Genomic DNA, 27449 nt, shown 5'->3' with positions numbered 1-27449 from the left:
AGCTAAGTGGGCAATTGTGACTCCCCTATATCCAGCTTAATTCCCACTGAGAAACGCGACCGATCATGAAAGTGATAGAGGAGAGTTTCGTTATTGGACCATCGTCATCATCATCAAGACCGATTCATGTTTATCTAAGTTTCAAAGGAGATGACGAAACTTGTAGATTTACAGATATGCTGTGGGCTGCTCTTGAGACTGATGATTTGAATACCTTTTGGGATGATAAGAAGCTTGAACCAGGTGATTCCATCTGTCTTCCTCGTCATTTTCTTAAACCAATTCGACAATCCAATATTTCCATCGTTGTCTTCTCCAAAAACTATGCTTCTTCTGTATGGTGCCTTGAGGAGCTCTCAGAGATCGCTGCACGCATTCATGAACCGCGATATACTGTTTTTCCAATTTTCTGTGATGTCGACCCATCTGAGATTCAAAACCAAAGTAACTCTTTTGAAAAAGCTTTTGCTCAACATGAACAAAGGTTCCCAACAAATTTACGCAAGGCACACATTTGGAGATCAGCAATAAATCAAGTGGCCAATCTCTCTGCGGGTTGGGATGTACCATATGAGTAAGCAAATTTACTTTTGCTTTCTTTTCTCTATCAATTATAGTGTAACGGGGTATTGAATAAGTTACTAATTGGGTGCTTTTGTTTCTGGTTTTACTTCAGCCCATACCCACAAGTTATTGATGACATCGTTATAGAGGTCAAGAAAAAAGTACGTCAATTGGAGTATGTTGATGCGGACTTAGTAGGAATGCCATCTCGGGTGAGAGAAGTAGAAAAGCTTCTAGAGCTGGGTATGAACGATGAAGTTCGCATGTTGGGCATTTGCGGTATGGGTGGGGTAGGAAAGACAACTCTTGCTAGAGTTCTACATGATAGGATCTCCCATCATTTTTATGCTTCCCATTTCATAATCAATGCATCTGAATTTCACAAGGTTGCAACTCAAGAATATCTCAAAAAGAATATCCTAGAAAATATTCTCGTGGTTATTGATGGCATTCGTCTTCCCTCATATGTAAATCAGATGATCTCCCTTGTAAATTCTAACATGTTAGGTGGAGGCAGTAGAATCATCATAGTAACTAGAGATGAAGGAGATCTTAAATGGTTTGGGAAGCATTATATTTATAGGGTTAAACTATTGAACAAGGATGAAGCTCTTCAATTATTTTGTAAAAAAGCTTTCAAATGTGATTTTCCAGTGAGAGGTTATGAGGAGCAAATAGATAGTGCACTCCAATATGCAAGTGGTCTTCCATTAGCAATTGTAATACTGGGCCATTTCTTATATAATAGAAGAGGTTTTGAATGGAGCAGTGCCTTGGTTGAATTTAAAAAGGTCGCTAGTTCTATGATAATGAAGGTCCTCAAAAACAGTTTTGATGAAATGGACCACAAGTGCAAGGAAACATTTTTAGACATGGCGTGTTTTTTTAATGGGAAGGATATTAAATTTGTAGAAGGAATTTTGGATAGTATTTATATATATTCTCTTGATGATATATTCTGCCCAGTGAAGTACAATATACAAGTTGTGATTGAGAAGTCACTCATGGCCATTATAGATAAAAAAATTCAAATGCATAGTTTAGTGCAAGAAATGGGAAGAGAAATTGTCCGGCATGAATTTCCTTGTAATCCAGAAGAGTGGAGCAGATTATGGGATTTTGATGATATTTTTATTGTTATGCAAAATGACACGGTAATTTCTTATAATGTTCTTTTGGTTGAAACATTGACATATAATGTACTAAAATTGAAGTAATTTGACTTTGCATCATTTTTATATAAATGTTTTTATTATCAGGCTACTCTTAAAGTTGAAGCAATAGTCTTGGAACTAGAAGATTCACAAGGGCGTACATTGAGAGCTGAAGGTCTATCACGCATGAGAAAGCTTAGATTACTCATATTTCGCAATGTAACATTTTCTGGTTTCTTAGAGCATCTTCCCTGGCAGCTCCAATATATTTCATGGCACCAATATCCATTCACTTCTTTACCATCAAGTTTTCACCCCCTTGATCTTGCCGAATTGATTTTGCCTAATAGCCGCGTCACGAGTATATGGGATGATGATGAAAAAAAGGTAGTTAAAAGATGGAAGGTAAGTTTTTTTTTTTGGTTAACAGATGGAAGATAATGTTAATTGTGCCCATATATGCCCTTGCAGATTTTTTTTTGGCTAATTGTTTGGTTTTTTTTTTATCCACAGAAATTCTCTTGCTTGAGAAACATGAATCTTAGTGGGTCTAAAGATTTAATAAAGCTTCCAAATGCCGATTCCTTACCAATTCTTCAGAGGCTAGAGCTTGAAGGATGCAGTAAATTATCACAGCTTGATTCATCAATGGCTTCCCTTTCAACACTCGAATTTTTAAATTTGAGGAATTGTAGTAATCTAGTTAGTATTCCTAATGATTTATTTTCTCTATTCTCTTTAAAAATGTTAAATTTGGCTGGTTGCTCCAAATTTGCATATTGTTTGAAGTTTCTTCCTTTTGATGCGGTGCTCGGTGGAAGGAAAAGCATTCAGCAATCATTTCTTCCTTGCAAGCGAAAGAAGCTATGTAGACAAAAATCTATTTAAGTCTATTATATTTGATATTCGGAAATGCTATTTTACACATTTAATCTATTAGTCATGTTTGTTTGTCACATGCATCTATCTCTTTTAAAATTTAACAACTTTCCAATGTTATATTTAATATATATTATACATATATCATGAAAATAAAGTCAACATAATATATAATAAATGAAGAGTACAATTATATATTTATATAAAGAAATTTTCTCACTATCCCGTAAATAATTAAACATGTATCGGATACTTTAATCTAGAAACTGATTGGGCTTCTATCATACTTAAAGGATGAAAAGCCTTTCCCGTCACAAATCTACTTGTCCTGGCATCATTTTTCCTCAGTCGATGATCCCTTACTACTACCATCCGGAGAAAAAAGTCAAAAATAAATTATGTATAAGTCTCAAATGAGAAATTTATTCTTGGTAAAAAAAAATGAGAAATTTATTTATAATTAAATCTCTATAAAAAATACAGCCGCAAATATCTTAGGACCTGGTTAATTATAATTTTCTGTGGATGTGAAAGTGCCACATTGTCTCCTTCAGCTTTAAGGTTGTAAATTACGACAATTTTACTTGTAAATTTTTTGCGATTAGTTGTTCGTTGTAAATATGAGAGAAGGAGTTCTTAAAGATCAAGAGGTACTTTTTTAAATGGCAGTATGGGCCAAAATTTGTTGGGATTAACTTATTTGAAGTTATTTTTATATGAAAGGAGTTTTGTCTCAAGAAACACCTATTCCTGTTTAAGTGTATTTGGGGATTTCCCAAACAAACTAGATAGTTGTAACTAATGAGAATTTACAGGTGTAAAATTGAAGGCATCACGTAAAAGGACAAAATTTCTGTTAAGTTACTTATATTTATTAGGTCAAGTTTTTTTAATTACACATGTTATTTTGCTATTGTGAGTTGTTAAAATACATGTGTACACTTTTAAATTGACCTATGAACACTTGTAAATTTTTGTATTAATTATTATAATGTAAATTAGAATTTGTAAATTTTTATAAGATACCTGTTATATTGTTGTCGCTAGTGATTAAAATGTATGTGTATGTGTGAGCTCTTATAAATTTACTTATAAAATATGAACACTTGTTATTTTATTTTTTTAATTATTAAAATGCTCATGTGTAATTATAGATTCACATATGCAAATGATTTTTGGAAATTAATTGCCTGAAATTTACAACTAATTATCACGACTTTACAATTAAATTTCGTAATTTACAATTGAATATGTCCACAGTTGACGGAGACAATGTGATCCTTTCACCGATCCGTACCAATTTGGCTAGCTAGGCGTGTAAATAAGTTTCCTTATAACAAGACAAAATGATACTAATAAATGAAAGCATGCCCTACAAAGTAATATAAACATGAGGATAGGGAAGAGATTAAAACTTGTAGTGTTTGAATTCACGGTTGGGCAATTTCACTTTTATATAAAGAGTCACAATAAGTTAGAAGCAAAAATTTGGTGCTTATGGGCTATGGCTTTTGGCTTTTGAAAAGTGAAGAGAGAAGAAGTTAAAAAAATAGGGTTTCACTTTTAAGAAATTTACTACTCCTTCTAATTTTTATTATAAATTTCAAATAACTAATATATAAATAATAAAAATAGTTAAAATTAACTGAAAATAATAAATAAGTTATAAATATACTTTTGATTTGAAATATACCTTTATAATAAATAAGATAAAGGATAAAAGAAAACATATGAAAAAATCTAATTAGAGAGTATAACAAAAGAGAGAGAATAAAATATAAGGAGAATCCCATACAAATCCAGCTGAAATACCAAAATGCAAATTGAGACTTATATTTTGAATAAATTCCTAATCAAGACCAAAGGCCTAATTAGAGATTTGTGAATGTTATTGAAAGTTTAGAATGAGTTGTTACTCTTATATTTTTCTGCCTCACAAATTCTCTTCCGGAAATATAAAAGTAGTAGATCTTTAGTACATGACAGGAAATTACAATACAATCATTGATCCATATTAATAACTACTCCAACACTCTAATCAATCAAATAGTGTAGTTCACTGCTAGATTTTAATTTTCGAAGGGTTTACTTTTTGTTCAGTTTTAATATTGATCCATCCTCCATATATTTAATAATATATGCACATGTATATTTGGAAAACTGATAAAATAGTGGTGACAGAGGATCATAATGTATAATTGTTTTGTTCTGAAATAATCAAAGGAAAAGGCATGCCATGGTGATGAATAAACAGGAAAATATTTAAAAAGCCATTGTGTTGAGGATCAAAGAGAGAAATATGGACTATTTGACCACTTATTCGAGCCGGAACCTTTTACAAATAATTGATTAGGAAAAGGATTTGTGGGGAGAAAAATATAGAAGTAACAAGTCATTTTAATTGTTGAGGGGCATTTTGAACTTTTAAAATATTCATGAATTCCTAATGAGGCCTCTTGGCCTGATTAGAAATTTATATAAAGTGAATGCCTGATTTTGAATTTTAATATTTTAACTGGATGTAACTGGGATTTTCCCTAAAATAATATTAATTAATAAAATTCTTGTCTTTTTTTGTTCTTTTACAACTAAATTTATTTTTTTAATAATAATCCAAACAACTTTACTTTTATAAACTGATTTATTTATAAAAGCTAATCCAAATATAAACCACATGACTCAATATAACTTTTACCCAATCTAATTTTTTTAAAAACTAAATTGAAAATAAGCTATATTTTCTACGGCTAGTCCAAATGAGCACTAGCAACATTACCAAATAAAGGAAGAGGGAGTGAAAACAAAAAGCATGCGTCTCTCTAAACAGCATATAGCTTGTTTGGTAAGGTGTTTTTTTGGTTTTCTTTGGAGGGGGGGTAGCTTATAGGTATGATAAGTAGTTTGAAAATTTCGAAGCCGTGAATACGACATGTAGGTCAAAAGTTACTTTTTTAAGTATGATTGCAAAAACACGTAAAATTCACTTATAACTTATGCAAAAGTAGCTTTTTAGAATTAAAAGACAATTTTGCTCTTATTTTTTTGTTGTTCTTATGCTTCTCTCTATATATTCTTTGTGCTTCCTAATCAATTTTTAGTTATTTATTTTTAATATTCTCTTAAGTAAAAATAATTTTTAATATTTTTATAATATTTTTAATTTTTAATATTATTTTTAATTTTATATTTACATATATTATGCAAAGTATATCATCCAATTAATTATGCAATACTATTTGGTTCAAAAATTTTCACATTACTATGATTTCTAATTTAAATATATTTTATTTATTAAATATAAGTTTTTTCTATTATAATAATTTTAAACTATTATATTTTGTAAACTCATATTTTTAATCATTTTTTTTATTTAATAAAATTCATATTCATTTTGATCATTCTATAAACTAAACTTAATTATTAAATCATAATCCAAATAACTTTTTACTTTACAAACTAATTTTTACAAAAGTCAATCCAAATATAAATTACAGTACCCAATCCAACTTTTATTAAAAACAAGTTTTTTTACCGATAATCCCAACGGACCCATTATTGTTTGAGAAAGTGGATGGGATCAAGTTAGCAAAAAGTTTAAAAAAAAAAAAAAAGTGGATGGGATCAATCCTTCTTTTGTTAATGCAGAAAAATTTCAATTGTTCCTGTAAAAAATAATAGTAGATCTTTTCTATTATAAATGCAGCAAGGATTTGCCTAAAAGCGTAGTGCAAAAGAATCAGTGGATCTAGACCTCTTTTTTCAACGAAAATGCTATAGCAAGTGACTATCTCAACAAAGCAGAACATGACATGAATGATCCTTGTTCTTTTTTATTTGTCCATTCATGTCATGATAAGAGATGTTAACACAGATACTGAGTCTGAAGAAATAGAGCCCTGGGAGACTGATGGGTGCAGTTAAGAAAGCGAAGAATGAGAAGTCAAGAGTACTTTTAATTTTGTTAATTAGTAAACCTCTACATAATTTTCCCAAAATCTTAAAGTAGTTTGAAGCCACAGATTTTTTTCATATTTTGTGAAAATTATAATCTTACACTGATAAATAATTAGCAGCTCTGTTAGCATATATTAAGGGTTAATATAACATTTGGTTCCTCAAATTTACTTTCATTTTGATTTCCACTCCTCAAGTTTTAAACCATAACCTTTGGTTCCTTAAGTTTTTTTATTTAAAATATTGGTTCCTATAACTTATAACAACTACAACCTTTTTGTCTGTTGAGGGACCAAAATTTAAGGTTTAAAACTTGAAGGACTAAATCAAAAGTAAAGGTAAATTTGAGGGAGGAAAAGTTATATTGATCCGTATACCAAAGATAAAAAACACCGCCTGCTGAATTCTTACAAGGGAAAATTTTATTTAAGGACCGCAGAAGGAAATTTATATCAGTCAACCCCCAAAACATTCTGAAATATCACTGCCGGACCAAGTGACTAAATTGAAATTAAAATTAAGAGTAAGATTACAATAATACCCCTAACTTTTTTTAAAAAAAAATAAATATTAATGGACATAACTGTTCCGACCACCTAGTGCTCAGGTGGCCACCACCAGAGGTTAGACCTCTGGTGGCTGTTATTGTAGCTCCGGTGGCCGGAAATTTTTTTTTAAAAACAAAGTGGCCAAGGGAAGATTTGAATTCATGACCCCTGGCATACCAAAAGTGATGTAACCATCAAGTCGAGCAAACCATTCAATCATATGATGCAAATAAAAATATATATAACAAAATAAATACCACTATCCAAATCTAAGTGAACAAGTGAAATTCAATGATTTACAAATGAAATTCAGTAATTTACAACAAAAATTAGACAATTTACAAATAACATAATGGAATTCATAACCCAAAATGCAAGTCTTTAAGTGTAAATGAGCAAGTGAAATTTGAAGATTTACAACAAAAATTTATGGATTTACAACCCAAATTTGGTTATTCACAAGAAACACAAGAGAATTCACAACCCAAAGTGTAAGTGTTTGAGTGTAAGTGAATAAGTGAAATTCGACAATTTACAAGTGAAATTCAACAATTTACAACAAAAATTTGGTAATTTACAAATAACATAATGGAATTCACAATACCAAATACAAGTATTTAAATATAAATGAGTAAATAAAATTTGAAGACTTACAACAAAATTTTATAGATTTACAACCTAAATTTGGCTATTAACAAAAAACACAAGAGAATTCACAATCCAAAATGTAAGTGTTTGAGTGTAAGTGAACAAGTGAAATTCGACAATTTACAAGTGAAATTCAGCAATTTACAACAAGAATTTGACAATTTACAAATAACATTATAGAATTCATAACCTCAAATGCAAGTGTTTAAGTGTAAATGAGTAAGTGAAATTGTCAAATTTCACTTGTAAATTGTCAAATTTCATTTTTGTTGTAAATCTTCAAATTTCACTTGCTCATTTACACTTAAACACTTGTATTTGAAGCTGTGAATTCTATTATGTTATTTGTAAATTGCCAAATTTTTGTTGTAAATTACTGAATTTTACTTGTAAATTGTCGAATTTCACTTGTTCACTTACACTCAAACACTTACATTTTGAGTTGTGAATAGCCAAATTTGGACTGTAAATCCATAAACTTTTGTTATAAATCTTTAAATTTCACTTGCTCATTTTTACTTAAATACTTGCATTTGGAATTGTGAATTTCATTATGTTATTTGTAAATTGCCTAATTTTTGTTGTAAATTGCTAAATTTTACTTGTAAATCATCGAATTTCACTTGTTCACTTATGCTTAGATAGTTGCATTTGTTTTGTTATTTATATTTTTATTTGCATCACATAATTAAATGGCTTGTTTGGCTTGGTGGTTACATCATTTTTGATGTGTTAAGGGATTATGGGTTTAGACCACCTCTTGGCCATCTTGTTTTTAAAAAAAAAAAAAATTCCGGCCACCGGAGCTACAGTAACGACCACCGGAGGTCCAACCTCTGATAATGGCCACCTAAACACCGGTGGCCGGAACAATTACGTCCATTAATATTTATTTTTTTAAAAAAATAAAAGTGAGGAGTATTATTGTAATTTTACTCTTAATTTTAATTTCAGTTTGGTCCCTTGGTCCTGCAATGATATTTCAGAATGTTTTGGAGGTTGACTGATATAGATTCTCTTCTGCTGTCCTTAAATGAAATTTTCCCTTCTTACGGAGATAGAAGTTCGCGAACCAGGTCCATACATAACCATTCGCCAATCTTCGCTTTCTTTACCAGTCATCAGGTTATAGAGCTCCTCGCAATCAATCTCCAAAGTAGAATTTACACAGCAAAATCTGTTCACAGCTGATAGACCTTCCTTCAGAGCAAACCAGCCAGCCATAAAAGGAGAAGAAGTCCTTATTTTCTTTGCCAGTCCATCTAAGAAATCTCCTTGAGCATTTCTTCAGATCATATCACGCCTCCATCATCTGATTGTAGAGCACTGATAAGAGACTATCAATGCAATTTCTTCCAGCTAGGTCTTGTCCTTGTCGGCTTTTTACCTTCTTATTAAAGCAACGTAACGAAGCCATTTCTATCCGCTTTGCTCTGTTTTGCTCCGATTCACCCAATGCCACTATTTTTCCTACCCGAGAATATGTATTATTCTAGTTTCATTCCTTGTACACTGGTTTTCTATAACACGATAAATATATCATTGTGGAATCCTCAGCTTAAATAAAACCCGGCCATGATGAGAAGAACGAAACAGGGGAATCATGGGGCGTTGGTGTTTTTGGTGGAATCAATTTGCTCATATACTATTCAGTTTTCTTTGATCATATTTGTCCCGAGAGTCACAGTAAGCAATTTATCGGGATTTTTGTTAGCGTAACTGTTTGATGAATTACTAAGATACATTAGACCGTCAAAATGTGTAAATGAGTTAGTAGCTTTGCTTATCCTCTTACACGCTAGGAACAAATCTGATTCATTTAGTGCTTTCCAAATTGGAAATCTTGTATTTATTGGTAGGAATTGTGAATTTTGAGCCTCATGCGTATATGAGTCGAATTGATCAGGCCTGATAATAATAAAAAAAGACAATGGGTATATGTGTAATTTGAGGTAATCTCAACAATTAAAAATAATGAATTGTACCAAAAAAAATTAAAAACAAGGAAAACAACAGAAGTTGAAAAATATCTCATTGAACTTGAGCACAAGCAGAGCAATGCAAGATATGGACAAGAATGTAATTGGATCAAGAAGGATTTGACAGCCATAATGAGTGGCAGGTGTGTTGGGACGCAGAAGCCACACACCTGCGTAGAAATTAGGAAGCCTTGTTCATATCTCTTTCAGGGGAAGCTCCAAGAAATTTCCACCATAACAATCCCCCCTTGTTTTCATTATAAGGTTCTTATTTTATTGATCTCTTTCCTTTGCAGAGCCATTAAAAGATTTCAAAAGCTACGCCATCATTTTCACCTTGTGATTTAATTTCATTTTGTGGGTTTTTATGAGATTTATTAGGCTTAATTGCATGACTGAATGTTAACTTGTGGTAATTTGGAGAGTAATGTGATTCTTGCAAATTGGTTGTTGTAAAGGGAAAAATTGTCATTATTCTATTGATTTAATTTAGTTGAGTTAATTTTGAGAATATAAGATATTACAGTTGTTTAAAATTACACTCTCCCTCCATAAAAGTGGCTCTCCCTCAGCTTTCACGGCTGACTAAACACCGCTTCAATGAATATTATTTTTTATAATTAAAAATTTAGCTGAAGTATATTTTTACTTTTTTAACTTTACATTAGTTTTCAGTTTGATTTATTAACTTTAATATATATATTTAGCCCTTTAATCCTAAAATTATTTTTAAAAAATGATGTTATTGAGATTTTGAATGTTGACAAAACATTTTCAAATGTTAACATATTAAGTTTAGTTTGTAAAATAACTATAATTGTTTCAAAAAATCATCATTTAAAATTAATAATTTTATAATTAAAAACTAAAAATATATTTTTTAAAGTTAACTGAAACTTTATATAAAGTTAAATAACTAAATATATAGTTTAACCTAAAAAAATTCATTCAACAATAAAATTCAAAATTACTTAAATGGATCTGTATGACCAAATTTTATCAATAATTAAATTATTCTAATTTATTTATTGCCAATATTTAAAATCATTATTTTACTATTTCCCTGTATACGAATGATGTAATTATGACCATGTTTTCATGAAAAAACAGAAGCATTTTTGTTAAAATGTGTTTTTTTTTTTCCCCAAAAGATAAACACTTTGCATATATATGAATATGTGAACAAATTTCCATGAAAAAGTGACCCTGAGGCTATGTTTCAAAAGCGCAGAAAAATTCAATATACATTGACGGCACGTGGCAAAATCCTGTGAATCATCTAACGAATCTTAAAACTAGATTGCAGATATTTTTATTAAAAACTTTCAAATCAGATTGCAGGATCCAAGCCAGGAAGAGATAGAAAAACGTCAACATACAATGAAGAAAGGGACCTACATGCGTTGTGTCTCATCTTTATGAACTTTTCATCTGCTTTTCAAAAGAAGTAGCATACCAAATTTACAAACAAAGGTGTGAAGAGGGAGTTTGGTTTACCGTAAACGATCCTCACAAAAATATATTTACGGACAAAATTTTATGACATATTTATCTTGTGCACTGTAAAATTATTATAAAAAAAATTAATTCAAACATTCCATAAGTCTTGAGTAATATTATACAAAGCGCAAAGGGGCCTAAAGTTATAAAAATATATATAAAAAGATAAAGGTGCATTCAACATTTTATTCTTATTTTTTTAGGTACATCCAATATCCTAATCTTATTTTTTTAATGCATTTAGCAGTATGATCTAATTTATAGTGTGTCTGACATCCTAAAAAGTGTTGGATATAGCTAAAAAAATAACATCCGAATACTAAATGCACCAAAAAAAAAATATCAGAGCATTGAATGCACCTAAAAAATAAGATCAAAATGCTGTGAATGCATATTTACCCTATATAAAATCCTCACTTGAGATCATTTCGAGGGAAGCTCCAGGAAATTTCCTCTTGACGTCCCTCGCGAGATATGCAAAATCTTGTCCCAGCGTATGAGTTGGTGAAGAAGTCTTTAGATAGTGATTAGTTTTTCTTGATCAAAATTTTCAAGTCTCGTATTTATAGCTGAACATTAAGACAAGCACCATTGTGATGTCTATACATAAAGATAGTATAATAACTTTCTCTCTTTTTTTTTTTTGAGCTGAATAGTCCATATTATTAAGAAGCACGAAACAGTACACATACCAATAGGCACAATGCCAAAGCAGAAGCGACTAAAGAAAGTACCAAAAGAAAGTAAAAACTGAAACAGAAAGGAAAAGAAGCCAACAAACAAACTGAAAGCAATTAACCAATTCCAGATCTTCCCTCCTCCTCATCCAATCTGTACACTAAATCTAACTGCAACAAAGGTTCCAGAGAAGGTGGTGGTTCATTGAACCAACCTTGCGGTACCACTCTTCTCAAAACTCCAGCCGCCAGATGATCAGCAGCCTTGTTCCCTTTCCTTGCAACTAAAGACAGAACCCAATTATGTCTATCTTTTAGCAAAACATGACACTTCTGCAGAATATCCTCACAGCCCCACTCACATCCTGTTATCTCCTTTTTCTGTAGCTTGTCAAATAGCATTTGACAGTCGGTCTCCACCACTACTTTCCCACTGCTAAATTTATCAAAGCATTCTAAAGCCCCAAGCAGAGCGATACTTTCAGCCATGAACGCAGAATCTGCTACTACTTCCTTCCCAAAACCACCAACAAAGCTACCTTCATCATTTCTTGCAACCATGCCTCCAGAGGCTTCTCCTCTCTCTTTTCAAAAACACACTGGCACCTAGACTTCCATATTTCCCAGCAAATTGTGGCAAAAAGAGCTAAACCGTAGGCATCTGGTTTTTCCTTGCAATCCAACCAGTCACCTAACCATTTATCCAACCTATACATTCGTCCCTCCTCAAACCTCAAACTCAATGGAGAGCCAAACCAAACCTGTTTTGCCGAAGGACATAAAAACAATAAATGTTCCATGTAGATTGATAAAACATACCAGAGTAACCATCTGGACGTGGGGCCTTTGCACCATTTAGTTGGAATGCTGCCATCTTGATCTCATCGAATGATACCCTTCCTTCCAGCCTCTCATTATCCTCAGCCAACACAGAATTTTTGACAAAGAATAAAGCCACCTGCATGTTTTTATAGCCAGTAGAGGAAAACAAGGAAGAATAGAATTTCAGGAAAGCATCGTTCACCTCATTTTCTTCCTGTAGCCATCTACCATCATCACTTTTCAACTCTGTGACTTTATTCTTTATCCTTCTTTGAATGGTGCTTGAATGAAAGAACTTCATGTTTCTGTCTCCATCTTGCAGCCAATTCACTCTAGATCTCTGCCACCAATACTTCTCTTCCCTATCCCAAGCTTCTTCAATTTGCTGAATTAAACTTTTAGCTTCTGCTCTGCTTTGCTCATTCAAACTACCCAATGTGCACTCTTTCAATTTCTGTGTCAGCTGTTCAACTTGTTTCCTTGCATTAGGAAATGTCACCCTACTCCATTTCAAAAGAACCTTTCTGCATTCATCAAGTCTATCAATTAAATCATCCACCTTATTACCATTTACTCCAGACTGTTTCCAACCTTGTTTAACCACACTCAGAAAATCAGTATGTTCAGCCCAAAAAGCTTCAAATCTAAACATTTTGGGTACCTTTGAATGCTGAAAATCACAACCATCAGCAACATATGATGGTCCGGCCCCACAGGTTCTATATGGATTACAGTAGCATTGTGAAATTCCTCTCTAAACTCCACATTGGCTACTGCCTGATCCAATCTTTCTTTCACATGTGCAGCCCCAAGCCTTTTGTTGCACCAAGTGTACCTAGCACCTTTAAAACCCAAATTTACGAAATGACAATCTGCCAACATCATTGAAAGTTTATTGCCCTTCCTATTTCAATTGGTAGATTGCCCCACTTATCTTCTTCTGAAATCACATCGTTAAAATCCCCTAAACACAGCCAAGACCCTCTAACTCCACTTCCCAATCTTCTCATTTCATTCCATACCAACATCTTCTCATCATTAACTGGTGCCCTATACACAAAGGTCACATAATTTGGTACAGTAAAAGAATCAGATTCTAAGGAAACATGGATCAAGTTTCTCAAACTAAACCATATATTCACTATCACATCTTATTTCCACCATAACGCCAAGCCAACTCCCCTTCCCCTTGGATCAACATAAAATTCCTCTTGCATCTGACACAACCTTCTAATTCTGCTTACTTTCTCCCCTTTTATTTTTGTTTCCATTAGGAAGATTATAGAGGGTTTGTTCTTTAAACACTCCTCCCTCAACTTCTTGACTGTGAAGGTTCTTCCCAGACCTTGACAGTTCCAAGCAATCATCTTCATGGCTCCTTGATGGCTGTTTGAGGCCAGCCACCAATACCTCCAGTCATCAAATTTATCAGGTCATCTCAAGCCAAATTTACCACATTACAATCTGCATTCCCTTTCCCTACCAAACGACCTCTACCAGCTCCCCTTCTTATTTGTTTCTTCAGATTTTGAACACTCCTGCGGCTTCCTCTCCTCAATGGTGTCTTTTTCTCCTTTTCACTGTTTACAATAGGTTCTTCAAAAAATAACTTCCTTCTTTTAGAACTCACACTATCTTCCACCTCTTCCAAATTTCTCTTCAATCTTACCTTCTTTAGACCAGCAGTAACTTCACTCATAGGTGAAATCGTACCATAAACCACTATTGCTTTAGATAAATCTTCTCTTTTCTTTGGAGAAATAACATTCTCCATTTTCCTTGCACCTTCCGATTCAGTCCCTTTACCACTAGTCTTCTCTGCCCTGCTTTTCATAGTTTCCCCGACCATAGTTTGCCTCCTGCAGTTAGCTTGAGGCTTATTACCTTCACTACTGTTATTCTTATTAACAGCAACATCATCTTTTACAGGAAGATTAGCATTCATATTCTCTTTATTTTCATCAAGTTTCGAACTACCATTCCCTTCCTTATCCTCCACATTCTTCAAACGTACTACTTTCTTGGCTTGGGACAGATTAACTTTGTCCATCATTGCAAATTCCTCCCAGCCTTCCTCCCAACACTTAATAGCATCATCAATCATCCTTGATGCTTGCACTCCCAACCATCCTCCATATCCTCTATCAGCATCCTCCTCCTGATCTCTATCCACCAAACAGCTCCTTTGGTCATGACCAATTCTGCCACATTTATAACAATAGTTCTACAGTCTTTCATATCTAGCTTTAATCCATATAGGATCATTATCAGGTCGAGGAGTCCACATTCCAGTTATTAAAGGCTTTTGCAAATCAACCAGAACTCTTACTCGTAAAAAACTTCTAATCAACAAATCATTATGTCTCGGATCCTCTACCATCATTACCTTCCCAATCATAGATCCTAGCGTCACAGCATTTTCTATATCCATTCCTGCTGAGGGTAGATCGTGGAATTGAATCCAAAACGGATAGTAATTAAAATCAACCTCCTTAAAGGCCATATACTCCTGCCATGGTTGTATATTCAGCAAGACGCCTTGAATTGACCAAGGCCTGCCTCTCAAGATTCTCAATCAATCCTTGCTTCTTCGAAATTCAAAGATAAAAGCATTTCGTTCCACCTCAATCACCTCCAAATCTTCTTTCCTCTCTAGATTCCATCCTTTCTTGATCATCTGAATCGTAATTTGACGATTTAAAGATTTCATAGTGATTAGTTTACCGACTAGTGCGCCTCCATTCAACTTACGTTGTTCTTGCTTTTTCCAAACTAGATTCGTTGTCATATCATCGGCCTTCCGATCTGCATTCCTTCCGCTTGAACCTTCCCCTGAACTTCCAACCTCCATTCTACCTAACTCCAGAAACAGGATAGACCTCACAATCCCCGTCGATGCAATGAGCAAGGACGAGGGGGCACTCTTTTTGCCTCCGTCGCAGTGGGCGGCGAAGGGAAGCACTCAGGCAAAAACGACGTGAAGAAACCGTCGTAACTAACTCCCACTTTAGGAGAGAGAGAAAACTCTCACAAGGGAGAGTGACAAATCTTCGCAATGGTGTTTAATTGATTTAATAACTTTCTCTCTTTAATATTAAGAGCAATAAAGACAGTTTTTAGAACCACTTTAGTTTAATCCATTTCAATTTATAGGATCATTAAAATCTTGAAACCTTAAATTTAATTTTATTAGTGTTAACATTCATTTAGCAATCCTTTAATAAACTTTGAACAATCATGATTAATTTAAGAAAAATAAAAACAGAATAGGTCAATTTTCTAATATTTGATAAGTTATGGATAAATAATAATACTTTAGTAATAAAAAATTAGCCTAGAAAAATTTTAATTTCAATGATGACCTTGGCCTATGTTTTGAAATTTGTGGAAAACTTCATTTCCATTAAATGACATAATAGTGTGAAATGTGGCATCATGTGAGTAATTATTGTCTTTATTCCTTTGGTTACGCGGACTTGAAAAAGCACGCGTTACGGGACGAAGTTGCTTGGAAAGAGGCATTTTTTTTATTTGTTTATTTTTAAAGGTATTTTAGCCTAATTTTTTTCAAGAATTATAAGCAGCCCAGTGGCTATAGACAGTCCAATTAAACTGAACAAGTACTCCATACAAAAAGAATGAATTAATTAAAAAAAATCCTTAAGAAATACTTCTCATGTCCTTAATATAATACTTACTTTATAGTGTAAATTGTACTACAAAATAAGTATTATACTAAGGACAGGAAGATTGCTCCTTCGGATCTCTTTCAGGGAAAAATCCCAGAAATTTCCTCCTTTTACAACCTTCTCTTCTTCATTTCATTTAAGGGTTCTTATTTTTTTGGTTCCTTGCATTCGCGCTCAGCTTCAAAAGCTAAGTGAGCAAGTGTGACTCCAGGCTATCCAGCTTTCCCATTGAGAAAGGCGACTGACCACGAGAGTGATGGGAGAGAGTTTCATTAGTGGATCATTATCATCTTCAAGGCCAATTCATGTTTATCTAAGTTTCAGAGGAGATAATGAAACTTGCAGATTTACGGACAGGCTTTGGGCTGCTCTTGAAAGTAATGATTTGAATACCTTTTGGGATGACAAGATGCTTGACCCAAGTGACTCCTCCTTTCTTCCTCGTCACTTTTTTAAAGCAATTAGACAATCCAACATTTCCATCATTGTCTTCTCCAAAAACTATGCTGCTTCTATGTGGTGCCTTGAAGAACTCTCTGAGATCGCTGCACGCATTCATGAACCGCGATATACTGTATTTCCAATTTTCTGTGATGTAGATCCATCCGTAGTTCAAAGCCAGAGTAACTCTTTCGAAAAAGCCTTTGCTGAACATGAACAAAGGTTCACAGCAAATTTGCGCAAGGTACACAGTTGGAGGTTAGCAATAAAACAAGTGGCCAATCTCTCTGGTTGGGAGGTTCCAATCGAGTGAGTAATTTAATCTTGCCTTTTTCCGTGATCATACAACTTTCAGGTCTCAATAGGCAAATTATAGTTACATTCAAGCAACCGTCGATCAGTTAGTGAAATAATGTATAGACTAGGTGATTAATTTGGTGGTTTAATTTTGTTTATCATTTATTCAGGCCAGAGCCACAAGTTGTTGATGACATCATTAGGGAGGTCAAGAAAAAAATGCGTGAATTAGTCTATGCTGATGTTGATCTGGTAGGGATGCGATCTCGAGTGAGAGAAGTAGAAGAGCTTCTTGATTTGGGTTCAAAAGATGACATTCGGGTTGTGGGCATTTGTGGTATGGGTGGAGCAGGGAAGACAACTCTTACGAAAGTTCTCCATGATAGGATCTCTCACCATTTTGATGCTTCTTATTTGGTACTCAACGCAATTGAATTTAATCAGAACACAATGCTAGGAAATTACAAGAGAACTCTCTTAGTTCTCGATGTTGTTGGTATTGGTGATATTCTACGATCACTGATCATTGCCGTAAGAGAAAACCTATTAGGAGGAGGGAGTAGAATCATCATAACAACTAGAGATGAAGGAGTGCTTAAGATGTTTGAAAAGCATGATATTTATAGGGTTAACTTCTATTATTTTGTAGAAAAGCTTTCAGATGTGATTTTCCAATGAGAGGTTATGAGGAGCAAATAGATAGCGTGCTCCAATATGCTAGTGGTCTTCCATTGGCGATTGTAGTACTGGGCCAATTCTTATATAATAGAGGAGCTTCTGAATGGAGCAGTGCCATGGTTGAATCCAAAAAGGTTGTCAATTCTATGATAACGAAGGTCCTCAAAAAGAGTTTTGATGAATTGGGCGGCAGGTGTAAGGAAATATTTTTAGATATGGCATGTTTTTTCACAGGGAAGGAGATTAAATTTGTAGCAGGAATTTTGGATAGTATCTATAGATATTGTTTTAATGGATTCCAACCATATATACAAGTTTTGATTGAAAAATCACTCATGGTCGTTATGGATCAAAAAATTCAAATGCATAGTTTATTGCAAGAAATGGGAAAAGAAGTTGTTCGACATGAATTTCCTCATAAGCCAGAGGAGTGGAGTAGATTATGGGATTTTGAAGATATTTATGGTGTTATGCAAAATGACAAAGTAAGTTTTTATAACATTTTTCTTGGTTGAGACATTAATATATACTTTAAGTGACTTGACTTTGCATTATTTTTGCATAAATGTGTTTATTATCAGTTCACTAAAGCAAAGGCAATAGTCCTGGAACTAGAAGATTCACAAGGGCGTAAATTGAGGGTCGACGGTTTATCATGTATGAGAAATCTTAAATTACTCATATTTCGTAACGTGAAATTTTCTGGAGTTCTAAAGGATCTTTCAAGGGAGCTCAGATATATTTCGTGGTATCAATTTCCATTCACTTCTTTGCCATCAAGATTTGAACCCGAAAATCTCAAGGAATTGATTTTGCTTAATAGTTGCATAACAAGTATATGGGATGAAGAAACAGCACCAGCTAAATTGATAGATGAATGGAAGGTAATGTTAACTGTGCCTACGCCCTTCTAACGTGTCGATGTTGTTTTACTAATTGTCTGCTACACTTTTTTTATCCACAGAAATTCTCTCGCTTGAGGAAAATGAATCTTAGTGGCTCCAAAGATTTAATAAAGCTGCCAAATTTTCTATCCCTTCCAAAACTTGAGAGGCTAGAGCTTGAAGGATGCTCTAAATTATCATACCTTGATCCATCAATTGCTTCTCGTTGGAGGCTCAACTTCTTAAATTTGAGAAATTGTAGTAATCTTGTTAGTATTCCCAATGCTTTATTTTCTTTGCCCTCTTTAGAAATGTTAAATTTGGCTGGTTGCTCCAAATTTGCCAATTGTTTAAAGTTTCATTGTTTTGATCTTGCGGAGCTTGGTGAAACAGAAAGTATTCAGCAATCACTTCCTCCTTGCAAGAGAAAGAAGCTATAGAGACAAAAATATATTTAAGTGTATATGCCACATTTAATTTATTAATCATGTTTGTTTCTCACACGTACCAACTTTCTCGCCTACTAATGAATGTTATGATGATGCGATGCCATTAGCCTATTACATTGATAATGATTGAGGGTTGCTCGTGAAAATAATGAGGCATATATAAATGTTTATTAACATTAACAATTAGTTCAAGATTTATCGAGTTAGGCGTATTTTGATATCATATTAATAGATTAGTGGCCATTTTATCATACAATCAGTGCCACTACTGATGATTTAATAGCAACAATAAAAGATTACTTCAGCTTAATACACTTTAATATGTTTTTTAATTTTTAATTTTGTGTTGAGGATATTTTTATTAAAATCATATTATACTCAAGCATATTATGTTTTTCCCCAAAAATATACATATAAAGATAAATAAATTCGAAATTGTTTTCAGTTCCAACACTGAACGTTACAGAAACGGTGAAAAGTCGTTTAGACATGGACACAGCGATATTACACACACACACACACAACAATTTATTTATATTTAACAAAAACATTATTTGTTAAAAAAATAATATGTTTGTTCTGTGATTTATTTTCATTGCAAAAGTTTTACTATAAAACGAAAAGCAGCTTTCATCTTTATTCTACATGAATCAATTGGTTTTCTTACATAACAGGTGAAACGCCTTTATTGTCATAAATTTCAATACTTAATTTAATCCATAAACGGAGGGAGGTCCATTCTTCAAGGTAGAAGGATGGAGATTGAAGAGTGGTGGCAAGAAGCAAAACAAGAGTACTGGCATGGAGCTGAGGGCAGCCGCCGTCCATGATGGGCTTGAGGCTGGGCACTGAGAATAGTGCCGCCGACACCGATCGATCGCCACTGGGAGGCAGATGATAACAAGGGAAACAAAGAGAGAAAATAACTGAAAGCGGTTTGGGTTCTTATCTTTTAGCTTGTTTAGAGCTCCGTTCAAAACAGACTGTTTAGTAAATTTACGTAAATTGAGACAAAACTCTCTTTACATATTTATCTCATATTCCGTAAATCATATTTAAAAAAACTACTTATAAGTCAATCCAAACAAGTCCTAAATGAGCAATCAAAGCTTGTTCCTTTTGTATTATTTAAATCTGATTTGTACGGTCTAGGTTTTTTTTTAATTTTTTTAAAATAATTATTTTAATGGACGTAGACTCTAAAGTAAACTTTTTAAAAACTATTTTTATTTAAAAATAATTAATTAAAAATTTTATATTTGATTTAGATGGTCCAAAAGGGAATAAGTTTTGGTCCCAAACCGATTTCCAACACATTTAAAGGTTTGTTTAGAATGATATATAAGTAATTTATAAATAATTTTTTAATTATGATTTATGAAACACGATAGAGATAAGTATAGACACACTTACCGATTGGGAATCCAAATACGCCCTATATAAGGGGTTCGCACTGCGTTTCATGTGTGGCTTTACCGCTTTGTTTGGGGCTATGTGTTAAGAGTCCCAGTATTTCCCTTGTTTGGTTTGGGTTTCGTTTGTACTTGCTAGTGTAACTTGGGCTTCAACATCTGGCAGTGTTGTCCTGTTCATCTAGGAAGCCCAATGGGATATATTTTGGGAAAATCACAAAAAAAGAATACTAAAATAAATAAAATTACATACAAGAACCCAGTTATAAAATTGTTATCAAATCCATACTATTCATAGTCATATTGTTATGGGTCCTTGTTTATAATTTTTTTATTTTGACTTTTTTTTTTGTGATTTTTCCTATATTTTTCATTTATTTTTTTATGGTTTTAGTCCTAAATATAAGACTCATTTTTCATATTTATCGATTTTTTCAAAATTATAGGATACTCCGTCAACCATAATCAAGTAAAAGAGGAAGAGGGGTATTAAAAAGATAATTATAGTATTTTAGAAAAAACGTGTTATATTTATTATAATTAACTAACTTGCCTAACTTCCTTAATCTAATCAAATTAGTTAAATGAGTTTTATATTAAGAATTAATATATATGTGACGTGGCATTCAAAAAGCTGCACAGGACTTTCTTTGACTACCCCTCCATAAAAGTGGCTCTCTCTCATCTTTTACGGCAAATCGCACTGCTTCGATGAATATTACTTTTTATAATTAGAAGTTTTTCTTCATTCAACAATAAAATTCAAAATTATTTTAATGGATCTGTATAACCAAGTTTTATCAATAATTAAATTATTCTAATTTATTTATTGCGGATATTTAAAATCATTATTATACTATTTCCCTGCATGCGAATGATTATATGATAACCATTTTTTCATTAAAAAAACTGAGGCATTCTTATTAAAGTGTGTTTTTTTCCATAGAAAAACACCTTGCATATATATGAATACGTAAACAAATTTCCATGAAAAAGTGTGACCCTAAGGCTATGTTTTGAAAGCTCAGAAAAATTCAATAAATATTGAGGGCACGTTGCAAAATCCTGAGAATCATCTAAAGAATCTAAAGCAAGATTGCAGATAGTTTTATTAAAAACCTTCAAATTAGATTGCAGAATCCAAGCTGGTAAGAGATAGGAAAACGTCAACATGCAATGAAGAAAGGGGCCTACGTACGCTGTGTCTCATCTTTATCAACTTTTTATCTTCTTTTCAAACGAAGCAGCAGCATACCAAATTAACAAAAGTGTTAAGGGGGAGTTTGGTTTATCGTAAATAGTCTCGTCCTTTTGATATTCTGTCCAAGCCAGGACACTATGCTTTGCTCTGTTTTGCTCCAATTCATCCAATGCCTCTATTTTCCTACCCAAAAACATGTATTTTTCTAGTGTCATTTCTTTCAGCATTGCTCCAATATATTTCCCGGCACCAATATCCTTTCACTTCTTTGCCTTCAATTTTTAGACCCTATTGTCTTTGGGAATTGATTTTGCCTAATGATAAGTATGTGTGCGCAAGCCCTTCTAACTTATAGATATTGTTTAGCTAATTGTTCGGTACACTATTTTCCATTGACAAATTTTCTTTTGATTGAGAAGCATGAATCTTTATGGGTCCAGAGTTTTAACGAAAATGCCAAATTTCTATATTTTGAGAGGCTAGAGCTTGAAGGATGCACTAAATTATCACAGCTTGATCCATCAATGGGAAAGAGGACGAACATATCATAAAGAGGCATTTTTGTTTAATTTTTCATTTATTTATTTATATTTAAAGGTAAATAAAAGGCACTTTATTATTTAGTATCATTTTGCCTTTTCATAAAGGGAAAAAAAAGAATAAGAAACACTTTACTTTGCATCCCACTTTGCTCAAAGAAATTATAAAGACATAGAAACTCCTCTTTAATTAGGATCTTTTTCAAGGCAGGCCCTGAGGCATGTCCTCCTTGGCAACCTCTTTTCTTTTTCATTTTATGCTTCCTCTTTGATCCGTGTACGCACGTCTTTTATAATTCACAGAGCCGTAAAAAATCTTCAAAATCTTGTCTCACTAAAAAAATTAAAAGAAAAAAAGCTTTGGACAGTAATTAGTTTTTCTTAATCAAAATTTTCAAGTCTCAAATTCTCAATAGGCAAATTATAAAGAATTTCAAATAACTGTTGACCAATTATTAACACAATCTAGTGACTACATGATTAAATCGGTGCTTTTAGGTCCGAATTCCAGCAACGGTATGGTATTGTAACCTGGGGATTTAAATGCTAATATGTAAATAAGAGATCACGAATTTGATCCCACTTATAATGTTAGGTCATCTGTTAAAATAGCTAAACAATCACCCAAAAAAAAAAAAAAAACAATCTGAGCTCGTATTCTATGAAAATAATAAATGAACGGGTTAATATAATTTTTAATCTCATGAGTTTATTTTTATTCTGACTTTGATCCTTTAAGTTTCAAATCACAGATTTCGGTTCTTCAAGTTTCTTTCCTTCTAAAACATTAATTCCTATAATTTATTAAAAATTTGAACTATTTTACTCCTTGAAGAACTAAAATTTATGACTTAAAATTTTGAGAGATCAAAAATAAAATCAGTGTAAATTTAAATGACTAAAGATTATATTAACAATGAATAAATAAAAGAAACGATGTCCAAGAACTACTTATGAAAAGGGCATGCTTAGCTGGGTCTTCTGTCTGTCAACTTTTTATCCACTTGAAAATTCAACAACGTTACTAAAGCAACGTACATAATAGTCAAAATAAAGAAGAAGAAATTAACAAACCTTTTAATTTTTAGTAGTAATTCTTACCAAAGGTGCGCGCACTCGCATAGAGCTCTAACTTTGTCGCTCTTTTACATTCGCTGATCTTCGAAAGCTAAGTGAGCAATTGTGACTCCACCTCTATCCAGTTTTCCCATTAGAAAGGCAACCAATCATGAGAGTGAGAGAGGAGATTTTCATTAGTGCAGCATCATCGTCATCAAGGCCGATCCATGTTTATCTAAGTTTCAAAGGAGATAAAGAAACTTGCATAATCATAGATAGGCTATGGACTGCTCTTCAAACTAACAATTTGTCATTTGAATACCTTTTGGCCAGTACTGCAAAAATACAAATGTTTGACGGTTATTTTTATTTATATATGACAGTTATGAACTATCAAATATATAGGCGTCATATATTCGCATAGTAAATATATGACAATTATTAACCGTCAAATATTTGTGGGAATACTTGACAATTTTAATAATAAAATAGTTAAGTATTGCAACCCCATTAATCGTCTTTTGATACCCAATACCTGACAGTTGTTCTCAATAATTGTTAAGTATTATTTACCTTAAAAAAAAAAAGACGGGTGCCTTTTTAGTAGCCCTCCTATGTTATAAAAATAGAAAGCAACAAAAAATATCAATTCAACCACCAAATGAGAAACAAATTTACAGTATATTTTTCTGAACCAAAATAAAAATTGGACAAGAGAAAGCAAAACCGAATTGGCCAAGTATCTTAAGTGGAAACCAAAAATTGACTAATTACCAAAATAGGCAAATTGTATAACAAACTAGTTCGTATATTTAGAAGCAGAGCTAGTACTTTATATTCTTTAGATTTGATCTTACAACGTTCTTATTGAGAGTTGCAATGTGATGCCATCAGACGATATAATAAGGTTTCGGCAAAATAAAAATTATACGGCTAACAACAAAAATGAAAGTATCAATAGATTTGAGTCAATTAATTTTTCAGAGTTCTTTAGATTCCCTATCAGAATACTATTGAAAAGTCAGTTGATGCAACACTCTGCTTTGTTCCCACAAAAAAGTGCTATTTTTGGTCGGCTAGCTTGAATTATTATTGTAGCTTCATTTCTTTTGCATAAATTTTCTTCAACGCAGTGATGAAGAGAAGAACGAAACAGGGGAATCACTTCCACTTCACCTTCTGAAATCAATCGATCAGCGGACGTTGGAGGCAACTCGGTGGTGATTATTATGCTCATTTACTATTCAATTTTCTTTTATCTATTCAATTTCACTGAGAAAGGCAGCTGATATTCAAGGCTGAAAGTTTATAGACACATGGAGAGTTTCAACGGTGGATCATCATCATCAAGGCCAATCCATGTTTATTTAAGTTTCAAAGATGATGATGAAATTAAACTTGCAAATTCACAGAGATGCCTTGGCTAGCCCTTGAAACTGAAGATTTAAACACCTTTTGGGATGACAAGAAGCTTGAGCTAGCTGATTCCATCCTTTTTCCACATCGCTTTCTCAAAGCAATTCGACAATCTAACATTTCCATCGTTGTCTTCTCCAAAAGCCATGCTTCTTCCATATGGTGCCTTGAGGAACTCTCTAAGATCGCTGCACGCATTCATAAACCCCAATATACTGTTTTCCCGATTTTCTATGATGTAGATCCATTTGAGGTACAAAACCGGAGTAATTCTTTCCAAAAAGCTTTCGCTGAACATGAACAGAGGTTCACAGCAAATTTACGCAAGGTACACAAATGGAGGTGAGCAATGAAACAACAACAACAACAACAAAAAGCCTTATCCCACTAGATGGGGTCGGCTACATGAATCACACGACGCCATCGTGTTCTGTCAACAACCCAATCCTTAGATATGTTATTGACTAGGAGGTCTCGTTCAATGACCTTATTAAGTGTTCTTCTTGGTCTTCCTCTATTCCTTTTTATAGGACTCTATCTTGTTTGATCCACCCTCCTTACCGGGGCCTCCAATGGCCTTCTCTGCACATGTTCAAACCATCTTAAGCGATTTTCAACTATTTTCTCTTGGATAGGTGCCACACCTACTCTTGCTTTAATATTTTCATTTCGAATCCTATCTTTTCTTGTATGACCACACATCCATCTCAACATCCTCATTTCTGCTACCTCGACTTTGTGCTCTTGTTTTCCCTTTATTGCCCAACATTCACAACCGTACAACATAGCTGGTTTTATCGCAGTCCGATAAAATTTTCCTTTAAGTTTCTTAGGTACCTTCTTATCGCAAATAACTCTGGTAGCTTTCCTCCACTTTAACCAGCCAGTTTGTATTCTATGAGAAACGTCTCCATCAATTTCCCCATCCTCCTGTATAATGGATCCTAGGTATTTAAACTTTGATACTTGGGGAATGATTTGCTCCCCCATCTTCACCTCCAAATCCCCATTGCCTTGCCTCCTCCCAAAATCACAATGCATATATTCTGTTTTGTTCCTGCTTAAACGGAAACCTTTTGACTCTAAAGTCCTTCTCCATAATTCCAATCTAGTGTTAATCTCTTTTTTTGATTCTGCTATGAGAACTATATCATCGGCGAAAAGCATGGACTTAGGGATTCTTTCTTGAATAGGTTCAGTTAAAACATCCAGAACAATGTAGAACAAGTACGGACTCAAAGAGGATCCTTGATGTAGGCAGATCTCTCTGGCTGTAATATACCATATGAGTGAGTAAATTTAGTCATGTTTTTTTTCTCTATTAATTTAGTCAATGAATAAGTGATTAGTTGTAATTGATTCGTACTTTTGTTTCTGTTTTTGCTTCAGCCCAAGTCCACAAGTTGTCGATGGCATTGTTAGAGAGGTCAAGAAAAAAGTACGTCAATTAGTGTATCTTGATGCAGACCTAGTAGGAATGAAATCGCGAGTGAGAGAAGTAGAAAAGCTTCTTGATCTTGGATCAAAAGATGGGGTTCGAGTTGTGGGTATTTGTGGTATTGGGGGAGCAGGGAAGACAACTCTTGCTAGAGTTCTCTATGATAAGATCTCTCGCCATTTCGATGCTTCTTGTTTCATACTTAAAGCAATTGAATTTTATGAGACCATAAAGCCAAGTCATCTCAAGAGAACTCTCATAGTTCTTGATTGTGTTGATCAATTTTATGATCTACAATTAGTGCTCAATGTGATAAGCATAACTGGTTAGGTAGAGGGAGTAGAATCATCATATTGACCAAGAACGAAGCTCTTCAGTTAGTTTGTAGGAAAGCTTTCAAATGTGGTTTCCCAGCAAGAGTTTATGAGGAGCAAGTAGATAGTGTACTCCAATATACTAATGGCCATCCATTGGCAATTGTTATGCTGGGCTCATTCTTGTTTAACATAAAACCCTCAGATTGGAGTAATGCCTTGGTTCAATTCAAAATATTGGCTAAGCCGTCGTTAACTAAAGTACTCAAACAAAGTTTTGATGATTTGGATAATAAGCACGCAGAAGCCTTTCTAGACATTGCATGTTTTTTCATAGGGAAGGAGATCAAATTTGTAAAAGGAGTCTTACGGTCTTGCGATTTGGTTAAGGACAATGGAATTCAACTTTTGGATGAAAAGTCACTCATCACCATTATAGATCAAAAAATACAAATGCATGGTTTACTGCAAATGGGAAGAGAAATTGTTCAGAATCAATTCCCTTCCAAGCCAGAAGAATGGAGTAGATTATGGGATTTTGCTGATGTTTATAGTGTTGTGCAACGTGACACAGTAAGTTGTTTTTCTTTCCTTTAACATTTCTTGTTTGGTTGAAACATTAATATATAGTATACTAAGTAATCTTACTTGCATTGCTTTTATATAAATGTGTTCATTTTCAGGCGGCTCTAAAGGTTAAAGCAATAGTTCTCGAGCTATAAGATTCACAAGAAACTATATTGAGGGTTGAAGGTTTATCACACATGAAAAATCTGAGAGTACTCATACTTCGCAATGTGAAATTTTCAGGGGTCTTACATCACCTTTCATCGCAACTCCGGTATATTTCATGGCACCAATATCCTTTTGCTTCATTGCCATATAAATTTCGACCATACAGCCTTAA

General features: G+C 33.4%; 3 protein-coding genes across 3 annotated transcripts; all 3 read left to right on the top strand.

Annotated features, from left to right (window-relative positions):
• LOC114757533 (TMV resistance protein N-like) lies at window positions 1-27449 on the top strand. Its single transcript, XM_028946612.1, has 4 exons — window positions 1-574; window positions 17323-17787; window positions 26581-27115; window positions 27226-27449. Exons 1-4 carry the CDS (start codon window positions 66-68, stop codon window positions 27262-27264), a joined length of 1548 nt encoding a protein of 515 aa, XP_028802445.1. The 5' UTR covers window positions 1-65; the 3' UTR covers window positions 27265-27449.
• LOC114757534 (disease resistance protein RPP2B-like) lies at window positions 17786-19261 on the top strand. The gene is made up of 3 exons (XM_028946613.1): window positions 17786-18315; window positions 18412-18714; window positions 18795-19261. The coding sequence occupies exons 1-3, from the start codon at window positions 17827-17829 to the stop codon at window positions 19152-19154; spliced, it is 1152 nt and encodes a 383-aa protein (XP_028802446.1). The 5' UTR covers window positions 17786-17826; the 3' UTR covers window positions 19155-19261.
• On the top strand, window positions 24669-26585 carry LOC114757536 (TMV resistance protein N-like). The gene is made up of 2 exons (XM_028946614.1): window positions 24669-25132; window positions 26180-26585. The coding sequence occupies exons 1-2, from the start codon at window positions 24789-24791 to the stop codon at window positions 26556-26558; spliced, it is 723 nt and encodes a 240-aa protein (XP_028802447.1). The 5' UTR covers window positions 24669-24788; the 3' UTR covers window positions 26559-26585.

The sequence above is a fragment of the Neltuma alba genome, unplaced genomic scaffold (genome assembly GCF_004799145.2).
Source record: "Neltuma alba isolate B1F8T4 unplaced genomic scaffold, ASM479914v2 tig00010608_pilon, whole genome shotgun sequence".
NCBI lineage: Eukaryota > Viridiplantae > Streptophyta > Magnoliopsida > Fabales > Fabaceae > Neltuma > Neltuma alba.
The sequence above is the reverse complement of the archived record's forward strand: the minus strand, read 5'-3'. Positions and strand labels throughout refer to the sequence as shown.